Below are 26,191 nucleotides of genomic sequence, written 5' to 3' on the forward strand. Positions count from 1 at the left end.
TGCCACACAATCAGCCATCTCATCTAGCACCTGTCTATGGGATCTCATGCCACACAATCAGCCATCTCACCTAGCACCTGTCTATGGGATCTCATGACACACAATCAGCCATCTCATCTAGCACCTGTCTATGGGATCCCATGACACACAATCAGCCCTCTCAACTAGCACCTGTCTATGGGATCCCATGACACACAATCAGCCCTCTCACCTAGCACCTATCTATGGGATCCCATGACACACAATCAGCCCTCTCACCTAGCTCTTACCTAAGGGATCTCATGACACACAATCAGCCATCTCACCTGGCCCCTACTCCCTAGTCGGTTTTCATGACGCGGGAGGTAAAGGGACCCGTGGATTCCCAACGGGTACGCAACAAATATGAAGACAAATTTATACAATCACCTAATTTGTATAATGTCTTTCATGTAACACCACAGATAGACTCGTTAATAGATTTAACAAATCATTTTATTCTTAATGAAATATATTGTTCTATTAATAAATCATTTTATTATATATTTAGTAATGAAATACTTTGTTTACTTAAACACATAAGGTATAACCAAACACTAAGCCATTACTGGTTCGCCTCAATGATACACACATTCAGATAAGAACATGCATAACAAATAGAATGTTTACTTTTTTTGTCAAACAGGATGTGTTTATCATCTCACTACCTGAAAACGTTTTCACTTCTGGCCATAAAATATCGACTCCGAGATAAACACAAATAAGGGACGCCGTATATCAATTATTGATTTATTGACTCATTGAAAGTAGCTACAATGTGGGTTGCATCGTTTCGATGTAAAAGCCAAAGCAATCTAGGACAAGATATTGAAGCAATGTATACGATGTGGGATTATTATGAAACTAAAGACAAATATATAAACATTGACATACAAATAAAAGCGACAGAACCATTTGCATAATCACTATATTAACAATGCTATAATATAAGTATTGTTGTCAATGTCAATCTCACTCAGGGCCCTTTTTACTCTCAGATATACAATCTAGTTTAGACCCTGATGAAATAATCGACATCGACTGTAGTGAAGAACATTTATGGATGTCAACATCTTTATTATGAGGAACACAACGATACACATATTCAAAAAGGAAAATGCATAACAAATAGAATGTTTATTTTTCCTGTCAAACAGGATGTGTTTCTATTGACCTGAAAACGTTTTCACTTTTTCGTGGCCACAAAATACCGACTCAGATTAACATAAAGGGGCGGTCGGGTAGCCTAGTGGTTAAAGCGTTCGCTCGTCACGCCGAAGACCCGGGTTCGAATCCCGACATGGGTACATTGTTTGAAGCCCATTTCTGGTGTCCTCCGCCGTGATACTGCTGGAATATTGCTAAAAGCGGCGTAAAACCAAACTCACTCACTCAGATTAACATAAACAAGGAAGCCAAACATCAATTATTTACCTACTTACTGATTCAATTGTAACTGTAATACGTGTTTTATTGTATACTTTGTTACCGTCCAAGCCATGTAGGACTATACATTAGATCATTGATACATATACATAAACATTGACATATAAGTAAAAGCGACAAAAACATTTGCATTATCACTATATCAACCATGCTATAAGTATTGTTGTCAATGTACGTATGTGTGCAGACGTTTCATTCTATCTCGTTTAACTCCACGGTATAAAATATAGTTTAGAACTCGATGAAATCGGACATCAACTATAGTGATAAAAAATTAAAGTTAAATCATTTAAAACTCATGAATATTTGGTCCGCTAGAAACTTGACTGCGCTTGGAAGACTTACAATATTAAATTCCTTATCCTACCATAACCAAACCTCCTGTTTTCTTCTACACCTCATCCACCAGATCAAGTCACTTGATAAATGTTTTAACTTTGTTTTGAAAAATAACCCTGATAAAATAAGAAGGAAACAAATAATAGTGAAACAATCAAAGAATTAATCAGCTGAAAAGTTTTCAATAATAAGACAGGAATAAATCAAAACGATACCAAAGTAGAATTCGTTTAAATTCGTTTGATATAATGGAACTAAACTGTAATCATTTGAAACCAAATTAAGAAACACCTTTTATTGTGATTTTATTGTAGCTTGGTTTGACTTCACTGACGGTATTCTTCCAACACACAATGAGGACATTCTCGGTCACAAGATTTGGCCCAACCACCTCAGAATTGATAAGGAAAGTATAGAACGTGAAGGCGGTCCGGTTCATTAACCTTTAATAGATCAAAATTGCCATTTTCTGACCTTTTCCAAATTCAAAGAATGATGTCAATACCAAGTTTGTAAATTGTAAATTAGAATTAGAATCTATACCACAAGTTGTTTTGAGGGTGTAGAACTATTCGTCCAATTTGGACACACATGGAAAGTTGGCTTCTTGAAAAAACAGAATTGAAAAACGTTCTTAACATGGGGAAGATACCTCTTGGTCTCCCGGGAAGAAATAATGACCCTTTACATGTAATAGTTATATTTGCATAAAAGACTCATTTACAAAATAAACAGCAAAGACTGCCAATTATTCAACATAAACTGTCCGAACGCTACAATGTAACTAAATGTGCAGTTGCCATGACCAACAATACTGATCAATCCTACAAGTTCAGCAATGTCACGTGCCTTGCATGTGACAGTGAGAATGGTCTCTATGCAATAAAAATGTAAAGGAAAAAATCGCTATCACTCACTCATGGCTCACTCGGGGTAATTGTTTGATTGGTGTATTGCATATAGCGACGTTTCGATGTAGATTCTAACACCGTAGAGTCACTATCAGCTGCCTGGCCAAACCACTGGACCGCACGTGTCTTGCAAAAGAAGTTCTGAAAATGTACATGTACTTCAACACTGCCTATTCAGCTAATGTTTTATCACTTACTATGTACAGAAACATCTACTATTTCTATTCAGTGCTGAAATACGGGACTACTAATCGTGGTTATATATATCCCGCGGAGACGCGGAGATTGATCAACAACACCGGGTTTGAATAAATGCCTAGCATAAAATCACATCACATCGAAGACAATTGTTTTCTACAAAACATGTCCATGTATATCTATGATCTACAAGACAGCGATGAAATGAAGGTGTCTTTCAGAGGGTTGGCTTTGTTGTGTTTGTCCATGTAAAACACCCTCAATGACGACTTGGATGGTCCCCAGGAGCTGTCAGGTTTCAGGGACTTCTGGAATCTCTGTAACATGGCATAAGAGCAATCTGTGCACAAATTGAACTTACAAATTGATGACAAATATATATATTTGGGTTGTAAGAGAAATAACTCAACATTTTAAGGGAAATAACTCAACATATCTAAAATTTAGATCACAGCAAAACGCCGAATACAACCGAAATGTTTCATTCCTTTCATTCATCATGTATCAACAGCGGGGGATGACGTAGGCGTGTTGTGCAGTTATATGGCAAAACGTCTGAGACTTGCATCACTTCGGGCTTTCCTCCCACATTCAGTTGACACGCCGTGATATAACTGTTAAAAGCGGCGTTAAATCAAACTCACTCACTCACTCAGGTTACCTCTATTTATATGAAATGAGTCACGTATGACTAACCAAATAACTCCTGTAGCGTGTATTACCGTGTGAATGAATTTTGTCGCAAAGGGAGATTTCAAAAAAGTGTGGCCACGATATCTAAACATGGGTCGACGCCATATTGTCACGGTCGGTTTCACATATGGTCCCTCGGCCCCAGTTCCTGTCGATGATACACAAAACTAAAACTACTGAAACATCGGCAAAATGATGACAGCAATACTTTTTCGCATTTAAGTAAACCGCTCGTGTTGTTACGTTCGATTTCGATTTGTTTTTTTCTTTCATTGCACAACGCCAGGCGCGGTGTCTTATTTGTTATATGTTAATGTTTCATTAAGTCATTACATACTACTAGTTTTAATTTCATAATATGTTTGTTTTCTACTTTTATATAACATAAATATTTAAACTGAAATGTGCCATATTGTCATTCCTGATTCTGAATGTACCACATGCAAATTACAAGTTTTGGTATCTTCCGGGTTATACATGTGCGTTTTATGACAGTGTAGGTACTTGCATCAATAGGTAGGTATGCTACAACATTTCTTTGCACCGTGTTGATCCTCTGGATCAATGTTGTCTTGTTCAAACTGTGATAATGGCGCTATGATTAGTTTTCGGAAATTGTATTTTCCGTGTATTTAATGTACATGTAACATGCTGTGATTGTAGAAGATAATTAAAAACCAGTCATGTGTGTTACGATAATATATATATTGGAATATATCATCGCAACACGAAAGGGTTCGTACTTCAACATTCGGCAATGGCTATTATATCTTATTAATATTAGACTTACAAATTATTGAAGTAGACTGTACTCACTATCACGTCAAAAAGCTGATCTAATGTTGTGGTAGTATAATGGATACTAGGCCAAAAGAAATAGAGGAAATATATAATTAATGAAAACCATTGATAGAAAAGATTTTGCTTGTCTTATTTCGTAAGTTCATCATTAAAAATCTATTTTATATGCTGCTTTTCCTTTTATGAAAATAATTCCATTACTTTCATTAATCTTATATCATTTCAAACTTTTATAGAAACGGATGAAATGGGGAACTTTACTTGAAATAAACTGCCACGTATGTCCTTGAATGTACATACCAAGGTGGAGTTACAATTCTTAAGACGCATTTATTAAAATATGTGAAAGAATACGTGTTATTTCATTGACTGGGCATACAAGTTTATTTTGAACAAACGTCATCGAAACGTCGCTGTACATGTATATGCAATAAACCAAAAGTTGTTATCCATAAAGTTGAACGTTTTCGTTTTTAGAAAAGGTCTCAGTAAGGCAGCCAAGTGTGAGATAGAAGGTGAGACGAGAATGTATGTATAAGTGGCCATAGTGAAACCAATTTGTTCAGTTGTTTAGCACATGAACAGTATATAGATTGATCAATACTCTAATCGAAGTAATAACATTTTTCGTTATTGTCTCCCTTACTTAATCTAGATATTAATTATAATTGCACTGTTAAACAATAGTTTCTTCTTTCACCTGCGCAATTAAATATAGCCTACTCTACACTTATAGTGCTTTCAAATTTAAGTATCATCCAATAAAATCACGTTTCAAGCTTTAGTATAATCTTGTGAAATAAAAATGATGTCCGATATTCAGCGATGTCAATTTCAGTATAGTAAGGGCTGTTTGGTCATTCTTCACATTTTGTCATTTGAAAATGTCCGATGTCAACTACCCCGAAACTGTTTTTATTATTAAGTATAAACTAATCGCGATTACTTTATCAGTTTTGTTTTGACGTCAAAAACACTGACAATTTCACCGGGATTGCTTATCGGTAAATTAAACTCACGGGCAATTCTCAACGAATGTGTACTTTGACATGACAATGCCAGATGTATATCATCGTGAAGATATGTACTTTACAATGGTATAAATTATTGGACATCTAGAATTCAAAAAGGGCGCTTGCTTGATTTTACTTGCCACATTCGGGTGCTCAAATGTTACAATTAATGTAAAACAGTAGCAAACTAATACTGGCAATCGATGGCTAAGCAGTGCGTTTACCTTTAGATTTGCTGCATTTAGATACTGTTTGAACGACAATCAAGTCTTTTTGAATGTTAAACATTTTGCGTACACCTTGCGCAGCAATACGTAAGTTGTGACACTTTCATACAATGTATGCGTATTTGAAACCGAGACGTCATTCCAGTACGGCACTGAGCGGTATGCAAGCCATCTTACGGCCAGGCACCATGCGGGGTTAGGTCTATTTAATGCAGGATTGAAAAACATATGGTCAAGAGTTTGAAATAGTTTTCACACACAACAGAAGATTTCTGGATGACTGTTTCTCTATTTGGCCACTTTCGGACGAGTCTAGATACATTGAGGGCACTGTTAAATAACATGGAAAGAAATCTAACATTTACTCTACAAACGGATTCAGACAAAATCTCAATTCTTGACAGTGAGATTATCAAGCATGGTACTGGAGTGGATACTGACATATTCTACAAAGTCACAGACACTAATCAGTACCCCACGTTTCCCCCTGTCATCCCAGTCACATCACAACAAGTTTACCTCACAACTTATCACGAAGAATATGTACCAGTATGTCTCATGACGAAACACGTCATCACAGGCTGCTGGAGTCAAACATCTTCCCGAGGCAAGTGAGTTAACTGACTATAAAAGTTCAGTTTCCACCCTTGCCAAACTCGGCTGGTATTATGGAGTTACATTTTGGCTGGACTAACGAGTCTATGCATAGTCCAATCAAAATCGCGCACCGAAATCGAAATCCGGTTCGTAAAGTGTTATGCAGATTTCGGTCGACTGCAGGATTTGCAAAACATGTGCACCGCTAACTCGTTGTCAACAGATATTTTCTAAATCTGTTCATGCTTTTAATCAAGGTGCTCACGTGATTTGATGCACTTCGCGATGTAAGACTCGTTTTATCACAATATAGACCTTGATTATCAATCAGATCGTCTTGACTGGGCGCCACCGTTTCCGTTGAAGCAAATGCAAGTGATACGAGAGGTTGAATCTGATTGGTCAATAGGTGAGGCATAGAAAGGACATAACTCGTAATAGCCACTGGTGGCGCTACGATCGAGCCCAGGAATTCCAGCCTAGTTCGGCAAGAGTGGAAACTGGACTTTTAAAGTCAGTTAATTCTCTTGCCTCGGGAAGATGGAGTCAAAGGGCTACTTAAAGATGACATCCGATAGCACTCATTGGAATATCAAAAACACTAAGTCTCGACAGAAAGGTATTATCAGCAAGCAAGCACAAAGACTGATCAAACAATAAATCAATAGACTTTGTATCTACCAATAACCCACGGACAAATATGTTCAACAAAATCCATGCAAATGTCAACAATATAGAGCAGAACAAAAGAATGAAAACACATTGAAATTTGTTAACACAGTTAACAGGATACGTCGAAGTCCGAATCGCAAGAACATCTTAACCAAAGCCCGCTTTGATGCAAGTGCTCCAAAAGAGTGGAGTGGGGTTACAAAGTGGAACAGAGGCAACTGTGGGGCCAGTCAGCGCATGATGGAGGGCAACACAGTAACAGAATATTATTAAACGGTGATTTAAAGTGTTCTACCAGACATGTCATGTATGTTATTAACTGCATGGGGTGCAAAGAACAATATATTGGACAAATATTTGCGAGCTCGAATCCATGTGCACAAGAAGCAAAGAAAATACTCAGACATTGCATACCTTTAAGTGCACATCTCGACACATTGTCATGTGCACGGGAAAAGGAAATCAAATCTACTATAACTCCCTCTTATAAAATGTCTACAACGTACAAACTAAAAAGAACCCTAAAAGAACAATATTTTATTAATAAATTCTATCGTGCTTTAAATAGAATTAAATATTGCAACAAAAGTGCAGTTTCGGTGCCAAGAAAACTGCACATTCTACCATGACTACGTGAAATACTCGAATTTGATTGGACAATCACCAAACTCAGACATTGTCAATTTGGATTGACAAAAATGCTACTGATTTTATGACCGCTTCGCTGCGCACTTATACAAATCATGTGTCGTCGTTGGGATAGAGTTTATCATAAGAACCAATTCTTAATCCACCAACAGACATCCAGGGGGTTTGCAAAATAAGAGTTAGGCAAAACCCCGAATTTATGCCACTGATACTCCCTCGTGCCCCGTTGCATCGTTCAAAAATACATGTCAAACTTGAACCACCTGAATCCTGCTTTCTACCAGCTTCCCTCAAAACCGCCACTGCTGGTGATCCATACTGGTACTCTCTTAAAACCACCTGGCCACATTCCTCTGTCCAAAATCATGAAAACCATTTCCAAGGAATCCAAAGTTAGTCGCATTTGCGTTAGAACAACCAATGCAACTCTTTTGTCGCATAGAGAGGCACGTGAAATCATCAAACTCACTGGTCATTAAAATCAACAGCCCTCGATGAGTCACAACACTGACTCGTCGGCCGATCAGAAAATATTACTATTCTTCGATTCTGCAGGGTTCAGATTCGACAGACAGTCAAGTATCCTCCACTGTCACTACAAATTTCAATCTTGCACAAAAATGTACAATCTGGCATGCGCACGTCCGCCTCTTTCCAAATTTCATTAGTCGGTCAGGCCATTTCATGTAGTGTTGGCAGAGGGTACAGTACTACGGCACACCAAACAGTAAGCTGGTTTCTGTCGTGTTTGGAGGGTTTATATAACCAAGCTGTTACTTATTTACAACGTAACAAAATGTTGCATTAAACAAAAAGTTGTTGGTATTCGTTTGACGATTATTTTTTTCACGTTACAATGTAAAAAAAAACAACGAAAGACTCCTACCACCCCTTTCACGGACTAGTTCAATTCGCCACACGTGCCATGCCGGATTACATACTGTCGTCCGCGGAACGAATGGAGATAAACCTACTGTGTTTAAAAATAACATTAATGTTAGACCGAATAGTTTGGACCGATTTAATTAATCATTTTAAACCGAACGCGTATCAATTCGGTCTAACGTTAATCTAATTTCCAAACACAACGTTTATTTCCTAAATACACCTGCGTCTCCACCCGACCACTCCCTATTGATGACGTCATAATGTAACTGTGGCATGATGTCACAATGGCCTGGTACATGACGTAATAAACAATGTAACTGCAATCGCCTTCATGATACGAATTAAACATTTCGGGGGAAGAATTCGGCGTTATGTTTTGTTTTGAATTTTTAATATTTTGGACTGTACACTCGAGCTACAAGTACTTTTATTTACTTGTACGATAAACAACGACCAGGAGTTATATCTTGTATGAGATATCAAAATTATTATCTCTTCAAGGGTGTTGATAAAATTTGCAAGCTTTAAAAATAGTTACCTTTGGTTCAATAATGATGACTCCCTGAATAAATTCCGACCTCGACAATGTTGGACAAGTCCATTGTACGAACAGGTGGGTTAAGTTTGGTATTTCCCTCATATTCTCACAATAATCACGACGATCATCTGTACCTTTTCTCCTAATACCGATTGTCATATATCTCCCACATTTGGATGCGATCGTTCGGCCACTGCGTTCACCTGCGTACCCCAGCGAAATCTATGGGAAACAACTAACTGGACACTTCCCTCTCAAAAATAAAGTCGTCTAGTACATGACGTCATCAAGTTGCGAGCGCACATTCGAATCTCCAGAAATGAGGTCATGATAGAACAATGTTTTATCGCGAAACATAAGATAGCTACGTGGTAAATTGCAAAGAACAATGAAGAACGAAGCGTGGTTTATTTCAAGATGAAACGTTTATCTATCATGACGTCAATTCTGGAGATTCGAACATACGCTCGCAACTTGATGACGTCGTAAATTGGACGAAGATATTTTTGCGAGGGAAGCGTATAGTGAGTTGTTCCCCATAGATGTAGCTGGGAAACGCAGATAAACAATGGCCGAACGATCGCATTCAAACGTTGGAGAGATATGATAATTGGTATTTGGAGCAAAGGTACAGATATTCGACGTGAAAATTGTGAGAATCTCGGAATAATACGAACGTAAGTCCTTTGTTCATAAAATGCCCCACATTGCTGAGGTTGGGTTGTATTCAGGGAGTCATCGTTATTTAAACAAGGTTAAAAAGAATTAAATTACATTGTATTAAGATCCGACAAAATGTTGATGTCTCATAAAATGTCTCAAAAAAGAAATAAACGCCCCGCCTCATGTTATCGCGTATATATGTGTATTTGGGCCGAAACTTCTCACTCCTACCCGCTCACCGATGTCGAGAATAGGGCCGGATTAACACTCTGGATGCCGAGAATAGGGCCGGATTAACACTCAGTCCACGTATCATGACAAACTGAGGCACGTCATCGTAAACAACCCAACTTCCACGGAGAGAGGTTCTTCCTCAATATACATATAAGTTAATTACTAAAGAACATATGCATGACCTGGCCTTCGCCTCTTCACTGACATCTTGACAGACAAACAAAGTAAGTTCAAATCAAGCTTTTCGTAGATTGCCATAACTCACTATCATTACGACATCACATTGTTTTACTCAATATAATATGTTCTTGAATGATGTAACTGGTTTATATTATGTAAATTCAGTGCGATTCCATACCTGCACCAGATTCCCCTCCTCCTTGCTGATGGCGTGGAACATCATCACCACGAATGGGATGCCGGGGATGGAGGCCAAGCACCATCCAATGGTAACAGCGTAGTCGGGGTAAACATACCTCCCATAGGTCGGAGGCTGGTACTGGACCATGGTGAAAATGAAGGTTATCTGGAACGCCAAATCAAAAAAAGGCTATTTCACTAATAAGTTCATCGACGTGGACAGAAATGAAAGGATTGTTGTTTATAAGACACGGGACAGCAGAAAACCAATTACAATTTGATATCTTATGACAAAAGAAAGCTTGCTGTTACAATGTAAATATCAAATATATACCTGTATACCTTTGCGGATTCGGCACTCGTCTCGAAAGGGTTTGGATATTGCAGCTATTTTGAACAAGAATGAATTATGATTGTACTTACTGACACAGAGAGAGAGAGAGAGAGAGGGAGGGAGAGAGAGAGAGAGAGAGAGAGAGAGAGAGAGAGAGAGAGAGAGAGGGAGAGAGAGAGAGTTGCTTTGGCTTACGACCCTACCAGGAGCATGGTAGGTGTGATGTAGCACCAGCTTATCTTGAAGAAGAAGGGTACCGGTCTCCCGAGCATCAGTTCTATGTCTGCACTGACACGATTCACTCCTGAAATCAGGAAATAAAGAAACACATCTGGATAAAAAGAGATTATTAAATAGTTTGCAAAAAAGTGGATGGGGGATGACTGATTCTTAACACCACTTTATCAAGTTTCATCCCTTTGCCTGTCTCGATTCCTATTATCACTTTGCCAGTCTCGATTCCTATTATCACTTTGCCAGTCTTAAATCCTATTATCACTTTGCCAGTCTTAAATCCTATTATCACTTTGCCAGTCTTAAATCCTATTATCACTTTGCCAGTCTCGATTTCTATTATCACTTTGCCAGTCTCAAATCCTATTATCACTTTGCCAGTCTTAAATCCTATTATCACTTTGCCAGTCTTAAATCCTATTATCACTTTGCCAGTCTCGATTCCTATTATCACTTTGACAGTCTCGATTCCTATTATCACTTTGCCAGTCTTTAATCCTATTATCACTTTGCCAGTCTTAAATCCTATTATCACTTTGCCAGTCTCGATTTCTATTATCACTTTGCCAGTCTCAAATCCTATTATCACTTTGCCAGTCTTAAATCCTATTATCACTTTGCCAGTCTCGATTTCTATTATCACTTTGACAGTCTCGATTCCTATTATCACTTTGCCAGTCTTAAATCCTATTATCACTTTGCTAGTCTCAAATCCTATTATCACTTTGCCAGTCTCGATTCCTATTATCACTTTGACAGTCTCGATTCCTATTATCACTTTGCCAGTCTTAAATCCTATTATCACTTTGCCAGTCTTAAATCCTATTATCACTTTGCCAGTCTCGATTTCTATTATCACTTTGCCAGTCTCAAATCCTATTATCACTTTGCCAGTCTTAAATCCTATTATCACTTTGCCAGTCTTAAATCCTATTATCACTTTGCCAGTCTCGATTTCTATTATCACTTTGACAGTCTCGATTCCTATTATCACTTTGCCAGTCTTAAATCCTATTATCACTTTGCTAGTCTCAAATCCTATTATCACTTTGCCAGTCTCGATTCCTATTATCACTTTGACAGTCTCGATTCCTATTATCACTTTGCCAGTCTTAAATCCTATTATCACTTTGCCAGTCTTAAATCCTATTATCACTTTGCCAGTCTCGATTTCTATTATCACTTTGACAGTCTCGATTCCTATTATCACTTTGCCAGTCTCGATTTCTATTATCACTTTGCCAGTCTCAAATCCTATTATCACTTTGCCAGTCTTAAATCCTATTATCACTTTGCCAGTCTTAAATCCTATTATCACTTTGCCAGTCTCGATTCCTATTATCACTTTGACAGTCTCGATTCCTATTATCACTTTGCCAGTCTTAAATCCTATTATCACTTTGCCAGTCTCGATTTCTATTATCACTTTGCCAGTCTCAAATCCTATTATCACTTTGCTAGTTTTAAATCCTATTATCACTTTGCTAGTCTCAAATCCTATTATCACTTTGCTAGTCTTAAATCCTATTATCACTTTGCCAGTCTCGATTCCTAATATCACTTTGCCAGTCTCGATTCCTATTATCACTTTGCCAGTCTGGATTCCTATTATCACTTTGCCAGTCTCGATTTCCATTATCACTTTGCCAGTCTCAAATCCTATGATCACTTTGCTAGTCTTAAATCCTATTATCACTTTGCCAGTCTCGATTCCTAATATCACTTTGCCAGTCTCGATTCTTATTATCACTTTGCCAGTCTCGATTCCTATCATCACTTTGCCAGTCTGGAATACTATAACCATGTCCGACCGAGTTGTTGATCACCTGCTTCATGAACGGAGCAGCGTCCAAACCCAAATGTCGAATTGAAAGTAAATTGAAGTCAGCTGTGTTTTAAGTAAACATTTTGACGACTTTGAGTTAACTTGATCAGTAAATAATCATGGTGCTTAATATAACAGTCGGTCAAATGACACGAAACAGTCAAATGTTTTCTCATGAAGCCTTATTGACATACAATGAAGTGATCTGGTGTCTCTCATCCGCTATCACTCATAAGCCAGCACATACCACATAGCTCGGTGTTTCAGATTAATGTTTATTTTTATTATGGAAGGAGTTTTGTAGAGTTTATTTACAACCTGGTTCCCGCAAAGACGAGGCAACAATTTCATACATTACGACGTCCACCAAGACGGGATAGCCACCTGTTCTATTGGTTGGTATTCGCTGTCTCAGTCATCATCAACATGATAATATCAATATTACTTCACGTACCATATACCCATCCGAAAATGATGCACTCCAGAAATCCGTAGAAGATCAGGAATATGACGACAAAGTACCAGTCGACCAATTGGAAAATATACATTCCACCCTGAAATGATAGGGACCATGTTAAAAAGACAGAGCCTCAGTTAAGCTTTCAAAATGTTTTATGGAAGGCATGAGGAGGACATTTCGAAATTTTCGTATCAGTCACAAAAAGTAATTCCCTATTTGGACTTCTACCATATGTTCTCGGGTTATTTCCAGGTGGTGTCATCACTATTTGATAGTGATTCAAAAACACATGCTCGTGATATAGTCGGAATCGTACAGTCGACTCTGCTTTTGGTGAGGTGAAATGGGGTTTAACGTCGCGTCCAAGATTATTGCACTTACATAGCGACGTGCATGTACGTGTGTGTGTTTGTGTGGCTGCTTGTACTAGTCCGGACTGATGCCGATTTATAGTGCTAGCTCACTGAGATACCATGCCGCAGTTTAACATCAATACCCACTCAGACTCAGTATTCTGACTCCGAGCCGACCAGTCCTTGTTTCAGCCCCTTAATGCCGAGCGCCAGACAGGGTAACAACAAGTACCATCTTTTAACGTCTTTAGGTATGAGGCGACCGGGGATCGAACCCCGGACCTTCCGCTCTCTGGGCGGACGCTCTACCACTAGACCACGGAGGCGGTCCTGTGCTTTTTTGAAGACATGTATTATGGATATGGAAAGGTTGTGTCGATTTTATTTACAAGATGTATTTATTCACTGAAACGACATTGTCCTCTTTGCTTTATGGTTTATTTGTTTGTTTGTTGTTTAACGCCCCACTCAGCAATATCCAAGCTCCAGTGATCCAGTGATTGATATTGTGAGCAACGATCCACGCCGTCGGAGTGTGAGGACAGGCTATCAACTATGTTATCACAAACTTACCGCGGGATTCACTTGGTTACACCTTACGTCCAGCATTGGTTTGGGATTATTTCTAACCCGGCACCCCAACAAGGGCCTAATAACCGTTATTATAAGTACACATGATACAACATAATTATATAAACGCTGAATGTGCTAACCTCAGTGGTGAATATTAGCCCCAGCAGAAAGGACACAAGGCAGTATCCAAGAGTAACAGGGACTCGCCATTTCAGCAGAGAGGGGTTCTCATCCAATATGGCCGACGTCACCGTTTCAACTAATGAAAACTAACAAACCACAGAAAGACATATTGGAAAGAATTCAGTTCAAAGTTATTACTAACACTGACATATTAATGTACTTTTATATTATGATAAATAACTGGTCAATCAGAGTTTTTAAATCACAATAATTACCTCTCTTTGTAACAGCTGATTTGATCCTCGCGAAAGCTAATTTAGATGAGAGTATTATTTTTCAATCATTGAGGAGGTCATTACAACTTCAGGTAACTAGCTCTACACTGATAACGTGGACTGTTTACCTTCTTATTTGTCTCCAACTTCTGAATACATACTTGAATTGTTATGTTTATGTATATGTCAATGACTTGTGTGATCATTTATCCCAAAACAATAATAAACACTGGAATAGAATCTGTTATTTAAGCGTTACTGAAAAAAGGGTTTCTCACCAACGAATCAAGGGCCAACAGAATCAGCATAATAAAGAAGACGAAACTCCACAGCTGCGGAAGCGGAAGTTGCGACAAGGCTTCTGGGTATATCACAAAGCCAAGTCCTGGCCCTGGAACAGAAAAAACGGAGAATGATTACATTTAATGAACTCGAAATTCACAATCAACTTTCTGTCAGTAAGTTTATGCTGAAAAATAACAATATATTATGGCACGTGTAGGGGTTTGATCTATCGTGACAGCATTGTTCATGCAGGCAAAGGCCACCTAGCCGGAATCCCAGAATCTTAGACTCGTATCGATAAGGATCAGGGAAGTGTGCGCATCCATGCTCGGGGATTTCACCAAGGTGGTCAACTGATTTGCTTCACGTTGTGCTTTCCGCTATGATGAAACAAACACACCGTTAAGAATAATGTTAAAACAACCCTCTTTTACTCAGGATAAATAGTGATACCTTTTATCAACTTATACGTTTAATAATATATTACCAAACTATTTGCTTATTATTTCAAGGGGTCGCTCGTCACGCCGAAGACCCGGGTTCGATTCCCGACATGGCTACAATTTGTGAAGCCCATTTCTGGTGTCCCCCGCCGTGATATTGCTGGAATATTGCTAAAAGCGGCGTAAAACCAAACTCACTCACTCACTCATTATTTCAATGTGAAGTGAATTACCACATACCTGAGGACACCACATCACTGATGGGGATGTTAGCCTCATGAGCCATGAATCCAAGTATTGAGAAGATGACCAGGCCTGCGAAGAGGCTTGTTCCCTCGCTGACGAATGTACAGATGATGGCATTCCTACAGAGGAACACACAATATTCCAAATTATACTGAGAAAAGTAATGATAATTTGTGCAAGTCAGTATAAGATGACGACATTCCAAGCTAAACTGAGGGGCAAAAGAAAGTATACCGAGTTTGTTTTTATGTGATTGACAATTTAAGGGTCTGTTGTTAAATGTGATTATGTCCATTGAATCATCACTCTTTCCCGCAACAGTTTTAAAAAAAAAAATCTTTGACTGGGTAATTGTGTGTAAGAAAACATTGGTTCAAGGAAGACTGGGGTAAAAAGTGAATTTGCAACCACATGACCCCTACCATCTTTGAAATGTTGTAAAGTTGTGCCGAAAATAGTAATTTTATTAATTTGCCATATCTCACATATCAATCAGCAGTTGAGTTTTATGCGAATTATTCTTTTAATTCAAATTCTATTTTGTTTTTAATATATCATGCACACGTATAATTTGAATGCTGACTCAGGACAGTTTATGTTTTTAAAAAAATAATAAAGATATTTTCATTTGTAAATTACAAATATGATAAAATCAACTGAGAGGTATAGTTTCTTTTATTCCTCAGTACATGTTGTATTAATACAATAGCCATTAATGCTATGGCGTTTTTCAAAGCGTACACATTTTTTAAAATACATGTAAAAATGTACATAAACTGGAATATATAGGTATCTCTATCAAATCCTGTGACGAACATGACGGGTAAAACCATCATGCCCCACAGGTGTTGGCACAGTTGATGGACGGTTCTTGTAAACACTGCAACTGGTGGTGGTAAACATGTGCAATATTTCTACAATTCACTAGTGAAAGCCAAAATCAAAACTACCAGGTAGCAGCTTGGTGCGAACATATCCAGTCACATTAATAATAATATTTATATCATTTTATGTCGATCGAAAATGTCCAAAATATGATTTTGAAAACCCATGAAGACAAAGGGTAATACTTACATACACTGGAGCTGGGGATAAGGTATTGATGCCTTTTGTAAAATAAACAACTATGTTACAAATGGCATGGTAGCCCTTATGCTCAACTCACGCTTAAAACATCAATAGGCATACTACATGGACAAGGATAGGTTGTAAGTTAAGGCTGGTGTGGCGATCATGTCATGTTACCTCGGCTTGACATGGAGAGCCAGGAATCAGCTGGACGCTTTACACACAAACGGCCGCTTTGCTTGTAGAAACATATTTAAAATTCATGAAGCATTAAGAAAAAGCAAACAATTGTATTATCATATACAACTCAAAAGAAGTTAAAGAACACCCGATGTTTTCATATGACTGTAGTTAATCTGTCACGGCCAGACAGATAAAGTAAAGCCTTTTGAAAAAAACGGATGTTCTGCATCTACCTTTGGATGGTATATATAGTAAGGATGTAACGATGAACAATACGCTATACCTACTTGTGAGTGGAATATATAGTAAGGTTGTAACGATGTTCAATACGCTTTACCTACTTGTGAGTAGAATATATAGTAAGGATGTAATGATGTACAATACGCTATACCTACTTGTGAGTGGAATATATAGTAGGGTTGTAACGATGTACAATACGCTATACCTACTTGTGAGTGGAATATATAGTAAGGTTGTAACGATGTTCAATACGCTTTACCTACTTGTGAGTGGAATATATAGTAAGGATGTAATGATGTACAATACGCCCTACCTACTTGTGAGTGGAATATATAGTAGGGTTGTAACGATGTGCAATACGCTATACCTACTTGTCAGTGGAATATATAGTAAGGATGTAACGATGTACAATACGCTATACCTACTTGTGAGTGGAATATATAGTAAGGATGTAACGATGTACAATACGCTATACCTACTTGTGAGTGGAATATATAGTAAGGATGTAACAATGTACAATGCGCTTTACCTACTTGTGGATGGTATATATAGAAAGGATGTAACGATGTACAATATGCTATACCTACTTGTGAGTGGAATATATAGTAAGGATGTAACAATGTACAATATGCTATACCTACTTGTGAGTGGAATATATAGTAAGGATGTAACGATGTACAATACGCTATACCTACTTGTGAGTGGAATATATAGTAAGGATGTAACAATGTACAATGCGCTTTACCTACTTGTGAGTGGAATATATAGAAAGGATGTAACGATGTACAATATGCTATACCTACTTGTGAGTGGAATATATAGTAAGGATGTAGCGATGAACAATATGCTATACCTACTTGTAAGTGGAATATATAGTAAGGATGTAACAATGTACAATGCGCTTTACCTACTTGTGGATGGTATATATAGAAAGGATGTAACGATGTACAATATGCTATACCTACTTGTGAGTGGAATATATAGTAAGGATGTAACAATGTACAATGCGCTTTACCTACTTGTGGATGGTAAATATAGAAAGGATGTAACGATGTACAATATGCTATACCTACTTGTGAGTGGAATATATAGTAAGGATGTAACAATGTACAATGCGCTTTACCTACTTGTGGATGGTATATATAGAAAGGATGTAACGATGTACAATATGCTATACCTACTTGTGAGTGGAATATATAGTAAGGATGTAGCGATGTACAATACGCTTTACCTACTTGTAAGTGGAATATATAGTAAGGATGTAACGATGTACAATACTCTCTACCTACTTGTGAGTGGAATATATAGTAAGGATGTAACGATGTACAATACGCTATACCTACTTGTGAGCGGAATATATAGTAAGGATGTAACGATGTACAATACGCTATACCTACTTTTGGATGGTATATATAGTAAGGATGTAATTATGTACAATACGCTTTACCTACTTGTGAGTGGAATATATAGTAAGGATGTAACGATGTACAATACGCTTTACCTACTTGTGAGTGGATTATATAGTAAGGATGTAACGATGTACAATACGCTATACCTACTTGTGAGTGGAATATATAGTAAGGATGTAACGATGTTAAATACGCTTTACCTACTTGTGAGTGGAATATATAGTAAGGATGTAATTATGTACAATACGCTTTACCTACTTGTGAGTGGAATATATAGTAAGGATGTAATGATGTACAATACGCTTTACCTTCTTGTGAGTGACTACAGAAAATGACTACATGTGTGAAGAGATGTGTGGCAATAATGAATTGGCGTCACAGTAGGCTATACTGATAACTCCCAGTGGTCGTTTGTCCAGAGTAGAAACTCTATGATATGCCGAGCTGCTGTTTCTCGTGAGAAAACGTTCAGCATTATGCAGATGCCTCTGACAAGCGTTTGACTACGTTGATCGTTATAAACTATGGCGGTGTTTACGAACTACTGGTCCACATGGGAAAACGTATTCGATATTAAAAGCTATGTATTCACATATCAAATCATTTGCACGATGTGGTTACGATGGTTAGGATGTATCTTGAGCCCGATATTGTTCTCATTATTTATTAGTGAATTGTATTATGAACTCATGGCTACCAGTTAGCATGTTATTCAAATGTTCACAGATGTACTAGAAACTTTGATGTTCCTATTTGCCGATGATGTAATATGAGTATGAGATTCTCTTGTTGGACTACAAACACATCTCAACATTTTAGAATGTTACACCAATGAATTGCAGTTATGAGCTAACTACGATAAAATAAATATCGTGTTTTCGAAAGTATATGTGTGTATGTTCTGAATCATTATACATGTCTTGGTGTATTGTTTACCAATACAATGTATTTGAAGAAAGGTGTTTCAGATTTAACATCACGTGCAAAGAAGGCCTTAGTTAATGTTATGTCTGTCTCGCAGAAAGTTGGGGCTTTTACGCCGAATATATTTTTTTTTACATATTTGATGCCCAAACCTTGTTTTATAGATCATAAGTATGGGGATTTCAGGGATACCATTGTCTCGAAAAGCTAAATGTTTAGGCCTGAAAAAAATCGGTCGGCCCATCAACACCAAATTGTATGTTCTATGGCGAGTGTGACAGATACCCGTTATACATCAACTCCCAAATTAGATTTTTTAAATACTGGTTAAATGTACTTGAAAAGCATGGATGCCGAATCCCCAAATTTGCTTATAATATGTTTGTGCATTTTGATGACTTGGGCAAAGTAACATGGGCATCACACATTAGAAACATTTCGTTTTCTCATGGCAACGGCTTTGTATGAATAAACCAAACAGTTGGTGATGTTAAACTCTTTTTGAAACAATTTCATGAATCTATACTGAGTCGCAAAAGAAACGTCACCATGTATAGATTATATGAGAAACCTTAGTTGTCCAAACACTGTAAACATACTTTGAGACATATTAAAAAGATGAAACTAGGCAAAACTGATCTTCAAGGTTGAAATTAAAGTCTCAAATGTTCTTAAAGTGAAACACAACTGTAGTCTCTGAGAAAATGGCATCACAAGTCAGTATCTCGTGGGTCTGACATGTGCATTGATGACTGCCGTGTGACGTCGATACATGGAATGGATGAGGCGGTTGATGAAGACCATAGGCACTTGAGGCCACACTCTTAGGAACACCTGACGCAGTTCAGCTGCAGTTGTCGGCCTGGGTCGGACGCCATTCAGCCGTCTTTGACTCTCGTCCTACAGGTGCTCAATGGGATTAAAATCGGCACCGAGGGCAGGCCACTGCATGGTTCTGATGCCATTCTGAGGAAGTCTGTTGTTGCTCTCGCACGGGCTTTATCATGCTGAAACTCGTGGTTGCGGTCTCAAGACTTGATCGATGTACCGAGCTGCTGTGACACCATTGCCTCTCCTTTGACCGATGTTCTGGAAGACCACATAGCCGACACTCTGTGCAAGGCCAATTCGACCCCTCACCACGATGCTCGGACCACCCCATGAGTCTCTTTTAACAACACAAGCATCCGAATAACGTTTTCCACGGCGTCGCCAGACTCTCTCTCTCTCTCTCTCTCTCTCTCTCTCTCTCTCTCTCTCTCTCTCTCTCTCTCTCTCTCTCTCTCTCTCTCTCTCTCTCTCTCTCTCTCTCTCTGCTGTTGAGATACAGTAACGGCTGGTCCCGGCGATGACTTGGTGGTAGAATGGGTTCTCTGTGTGGCCTGTGACAGTGGAGGAGTCTGCTCGTCAATCTTCCACGCACGGTGTCCGCACTGATGTGTCGCTGGTGTGTCCCCGTGGTCTGTCGAGCAGGTTCCGCAGCAGTAACAAAGCGATCTTGAAGATGCTGTCGCACAATCTAACGGTCCTGACATCGGGTGGTGACCCTTGGTCATCTGTAGTGTTGGTGGTCTGGTACCGTTGCTGGAGCCTGTATATGGTTCTTACGTGGACTTGAAATGCATTGGCTACTTGCCGGGCGGTTTGTCAAGCTTGCAATCGGTGTCCGCTGATTTCTTGTCAATCTTGGCATGTAACTCGATCTGGATTGATATTTATAGGGCAAGAAATGGGGGAACGCATGTTCATTTCACGGAACTCACGTGCATCGGGTTCCCATGGCCGTTCTCGTGCTGCGTTTGGGCGATCGGTTTTTATCATCAAATTTCATTTTTCAGGCCAAGGTAATGTTACATTTTAGAAACTTTTAAAAAATTTACCCAGATATTTAAATGACAACTTTTGATGCAATGTTACTTAGGATGACGTTTCTTTTGCGGTTCAATATATAAGTATGTTTATCAAGAATGGCATTCCGCACTAGAAAATGGTTCAATGTACGACCTGTATAGAACTTTCAAGAGTATTATTATTATAAGGTAAATTCGTAGATTGCTGGAGACAATCACTGTCAGCCTAGACACAGATCGAGTCGATACTGACGATAGTTTGGATGTGCATTTTTTCGTTTGTTCATTAGGATGGGCCGTAGCGAGGAAATTCGTGAACAATCATGCAGTCAAGCTCTCTTACGTTTCTTAATGTATACTGAAATGCTGAGACCAAGATTAAAGGTTTTAAATGATCAGAAATAATGTTTACATATGTTTTCGTGCTAGGGAATTCCCAGGGGTTTCCCAAGGAATGTGTAAGTAGTCCGTCAGTGTTTACGTCATTTCAAGAACACGGTCTCGTGAAAAACATATGAACGTCAAATTGTGTCGTTCATACACTTATGAACGTCAATTTCGCGGTCATGTGACAGACCTCTCGTCCAATGGAAAAGTCGCATATCGTGTAAACGTCAAATTAAAAAATTATATAGGCGTAACGAATTGACTTAATAAATGTAAAAATGCATCAAATGACACGAAATATAATGATCAAAATTATTGGAGGGGGGGGAGGTATTTTAAAAGACAGGATTGTTATGCATATCGTTGATTTTGCTATTAATTGTTTATACCGATTTAAGCAATATCAAATTGACCTGAAATCATCATCTGTACTTCTTTCCAAAAATAAATCGGAAATAAACTGGAATTTAGATGTACATCGTTCTGCAGAACGACGAGCCACCCGCCGGACCATCAGTCGCCGTATTTATGTGGCTGGTACAGGGTTATGGTTCAAGATAGTTATCACTTCTCTTGGGCACACTTTGAGTATGAGACAATAGCTTAGATCACAACAAGACAGCCACTGAATGATTCAAATCATGACTACGTTTTCCGAATAAATATTTAGAACTAATTTCAAAAATACTGCTCAGTATTCAACAATAGATGTATATGAAATCTTATATAAAAGTGATGCAATGTACACCATTTGAAAGTCCTTTACATACAAGGCGTACCTCTGAAATCAACATGCCAAGGAGAAAAACCTTTTGTTGGCATACATTTGTTTTCCAAATGTTTCAATGAAGGCACACTATCAAGACTGATACCTATATAGAACATATTCCAGCAATGGCGAATGGCGATAACATCACACTCACAGCCTTACCTTTGGATTTTGATTTGAATTGGCAAACGCCTTTACGTAATCGGTAAGTTTGATGATAAAACTACTTTCTGAGCAGACGTAACAAGCACTTTAGTGAGAAACTTTTATCTCGTAGCCTTGACCTTTGTTCTATCATTCGACATAATCCAACTCGCTGTCCTTTTCATTTGTACAAAGCATCTACTATCTCGATCATGTTTTCTTAAAAACATAATTTTTAGAGTTTTCTTTTACAAAAGGATTATGCCAGGACCACTGCTGTGTGATGTCAGGCAACAAATTCTAACCTGTGTGAATGACGGGGGCTACTGGTAGGGCAGGACATCCTTCCCCTTTTCGCGAACACCTGGTGTCATCACGGATTTTTAGTGATCCATTCAGATAATATTTTGCTTTTTAACTTATTCTCTGGCGTTAATGTTTTATATTCATTGTACACTTCTACCTTCCTATTGAGAATGTACACCTGTAGCTTATTTATTCAAATACATTCAGAGTAATGGCAACCTAGTCTCGACATCAGAGTTGAATGCCAACTCTCACCTCATGGTCTCCCAGGCACTCAAGTATTAGTCATGTAGAACCATCATGTCAGACTAAGACGTTTCACGGAGTAACCTGGCACTCAGGTATTGGTCATGTAGAACCATTATGTCAGACTAAGACGTTTCACGGAGTAACCTGGCACTCAGGTATTTGTCATGTAGAACCATTATGTCAGACTAAGACGTTTCACGGAGTAACCTGGCACTCAGGTATTGGTCATGTAGAACCATTATGTCAGACTAAGACGTTTCACGGAGTAACCTGGCACTCAGGTATTGGTCATGTAGAACCATTATGTCAGACTAAGACGTTTCACGGAGTAACCTGGCACTCAGGTATTTGTCATGTAGAACCATTATGTCAGACTAAGACGTTTCACGGAGTAACCTGGCACTCAGGTATTGGTCATGTAGAACCATTATGTCAGACTAAGACGTTTCACGGAGTAACCTGGCACTCAGGTATTGGTCATGTAGAACCATTATGTCAGACTAAGACGTTTCACGGAGTAACCTGGCACTCAGGTATTGGTCATGTAGAACCATTATGTCAGACTAAGACGTTTCACGGAGTAACCTGGCACTCAGGTATTGGTCATGTGGAATCATTATGTCAGAAACGAAACGTTTCACGGGATCCCAAAATCGAGTATTGGTCATGTAGAATCATTATGTCAGAAGTGAAACGTTTCACGGGATCCCAAAATCGAGTATTGGTCATGTAGAATCATTATGTCAGAAGTAAGACGATTTAAAGGGTGCTGCGTTTCAAGTGTGATTGTGCGAGTTCAGTAATTACCTGAGACAGTTGGTGTTGAACTTGTTGTAGCTTGCCATGGTAACGAGACCTCCCCATGCGGGTCCGAGCGAATAGAACACCTGGAGACATGCCTCAAGCCACACCTGCAGCAAAGCAGCGAGTCATTTATTCAGGGCAGTGGGGGGTGAGCATGGATTAACGCAGCTTCAATCAGTATATCAGTTCAAGGTCATGATCCAGAGAAAGTCGACCCAAGATCACCTTCACCAAATATTGTGACGCTGTAGACTACTTGGCCGCCCGTGACAATCTAATACTTTCACCAAGCCCAACCTACGCCACACCCAGTCGCCCCAACCCTTTATCCGGGATGTGTACTCCATGTCACATCAACAATGAACATAATAACATGAAAATCCAAGTGCATTGAACTGACGTCGATATAACATCAAGCACCATTCCTTGCTCATCACCAACCTGAATTTCCAGTAGTTTGCTGAAATCCGGAGTAATGTAGAACAGGACGCCCTTTGTTCCTCCGGGTAACGTCAAGCCTCGGACGAACAGGATGGTGAGGATGACGTAGGGCAGCGTGGCAGTCACGTAGACAGCCTACGATAGAGAATGAATGAGTGAGTACGGTTTTACGCCGCTTTTAGCAATATTCCAGTAATATCACACCAGAAATGGGCTTCACACATTGTACCCATGTGGGGAATCGAACCCGGGTCTTCGGCGTGACGAGCTTTACCCACTTGGCTACCCACACTGCTCCCTTCCTACGCTAGAGAGATATTCCACAGTAAGTCTATATCCCAGCGAAACTGCAATCTACGAATTACATATCTGTAAAGTCTTTGAAGCATTTAGAATTTGGGAGAATATGAATACAACCCATTTTTATGGATAGCAAGTTATTTTATTTTTTGTACGACGTTTCAGCTACTTCTTGCTCCTGTGATGAATAATTCCCCTGATGAAGGAGCAGCGAGAGAAACGTTGGTAAAATCACGATGACATACATGTACCTGCTTGCCTTGCACGGCAACAAGGACATCACAGCCACACCTCGCACAACACTGAACACTGTAACCTTCGTTCATTCGCATTAAGGGTTAGACACAAAACGTGGTTGCTAGGAGTCAATGTTCAATACAACTGACATGTCAATAGTTCTTGATCGACGTGACCGCCAGGTATTCACACTAGGATTGCTATTGTAGTGGCAATACTTCAACAATATCATGAAATAACGTGCAAAGCCTGGTTTATACAGGTCGGCCTCGAGCTGTATGTAATACCCTGGGTTAGATTTTGTTTACGAGTGTATTTTGCTGTTTAACCCCGTGTCAAAATATTCTTCCTGGTTCAACTGTAACCTGTGTTTTGCGTAGGTTCGGTATCCACAAATTTGGGGCCAATTTTAAGTGAAAAGACTATCGGTGAATTAATCCCTCCCAAGTAACACTGAACACATTGGATAGGCCCCATCGCTGATCAAAACTTGGTTTCCGTCCGCTGTTTGTCTCTGGTTTAAATTGATTAGAAATCACATTCCGACTGTCACTTTCATAAGCTGGTAAGCGACGCACTGATTGGTCGGATGAAAGGTCGTTCTGACGTGACCCCTAATGGGATGTCTTCATATCTTTGTTTAGCGGTAGCGAGAACTAAGGTCTGATTTTAATGAGATTGAAAACTCCGAGGCTTGAGTGTTAATATATTTGATATCAAAAGACACAAGTGTGAGATTCTATTTATCATCCGAAATCAATCTTCCAACTTTTTCAGTTTGTAATCAGTAATAAGCAGTGTCTTAAGTGTAAAAAGTACTGCTGACAGCTCCGGTAGCAGAGCCATTAGTAATGTGGATATCGCTTGATCTCACCCAAGCGATATCTCCTGGTGGAGCCAGTTGTCCTCCTCCCCCGTCTTGTAATGTGTCTGCTTCAAGCCATTCAGTGATCACTGTGATAGTGATGATTATAGGATGTGTAGTTGTCACACCTTGTCAGCACGCATACCAGGCCCTTTTCAAGCTTCTATGTAAACGTGTGAAAACAAATACCCATGGGTTAAATCTGACGCTGGCTCAGTTAACCCCTAGAGTAAAACAAACCTGAGGAAAAACATGCACATAAACCAAGCTTAAGTCTATGTTAAACCAACTTAAGTTATTGTTTAAACCAAGCTTAAGTTATTGTTTAAACCAACTTAAGTTATTGTTTAAACCAAGCTTAAGTCTATGTTAAACCAAGCTTAAGTCTATGTTAAACCAAGCTTGAGGTATTGTTTAAACCAAGCTTAGGTTATTGTTTAAACCAAGCTTAAGTTATTGTTTAAACCAACTTAAGTTATTGTTTAAACCAAGCTTAAGTTTATGTTAAACCAAGCTTAAGTCTATGTTAAACAAAGCTTGAGGTATTGTTTAAACCAAGCTTAGGTTATTGTTTAAACCAAGCTTAAGTTATTGTTTAAACCAACTTAAGTTATTGTT

The 26,191-nt window shown here is 38.8% G+C and overlaps 1 protein-coding gene across 1 annotated transcript; it reads right to left on the reverse strand.

Annotated features, from left to right (window-relative positions):
• Positions 1 to 754: 754 nt before the first annotated feature.
• On the reverse strand, positions 755 to 15,361 carry LOC125377874 (sodium- and chloride-dependent glycine transporter 1-like). The gene is made up of 7 exons (XM_048391947.1): positions 15,358 to 15,361; positions 14,702 to 14,814; positions 14,166 to 14,294; positions 13,094 to 13,193; positions 10,784 to 10,884; positions 10,245 to 10,412; positions 755 to 3,229 (listed from the first exon to the last, which is right to left on the reverse strand). Exons 1-7 carry the CDS (start codon positions 15,359 to 15,361, stop codon positions 3,092 to 3,094), a joined length of 753 nt encoding a protein of 250 aa, XP_048247904.1. The 3' UTR covers positions 755 to 3,091.
• Between the last annotated feature and the right edge of the window lie 10,830 nt (positions 15,362 to 26,191).

The sequence above is a fragment of the Haliotis rufescens genome, unplaced genomic scaffold (genome assembly GCF_023055435.1).
Source record: "Haliotis rufescens isolate VD_foot unplaced genomic scaffold, xgHalRufe1.0.p SCAF_102, whole genome shotgun sequence".
Lineage (NCBI taxonomy): Eukaryota > Metazoa > Mollusca > Gastropoda > Lepetellida > Haliotidae > Haliotis > Haliotis rufescens.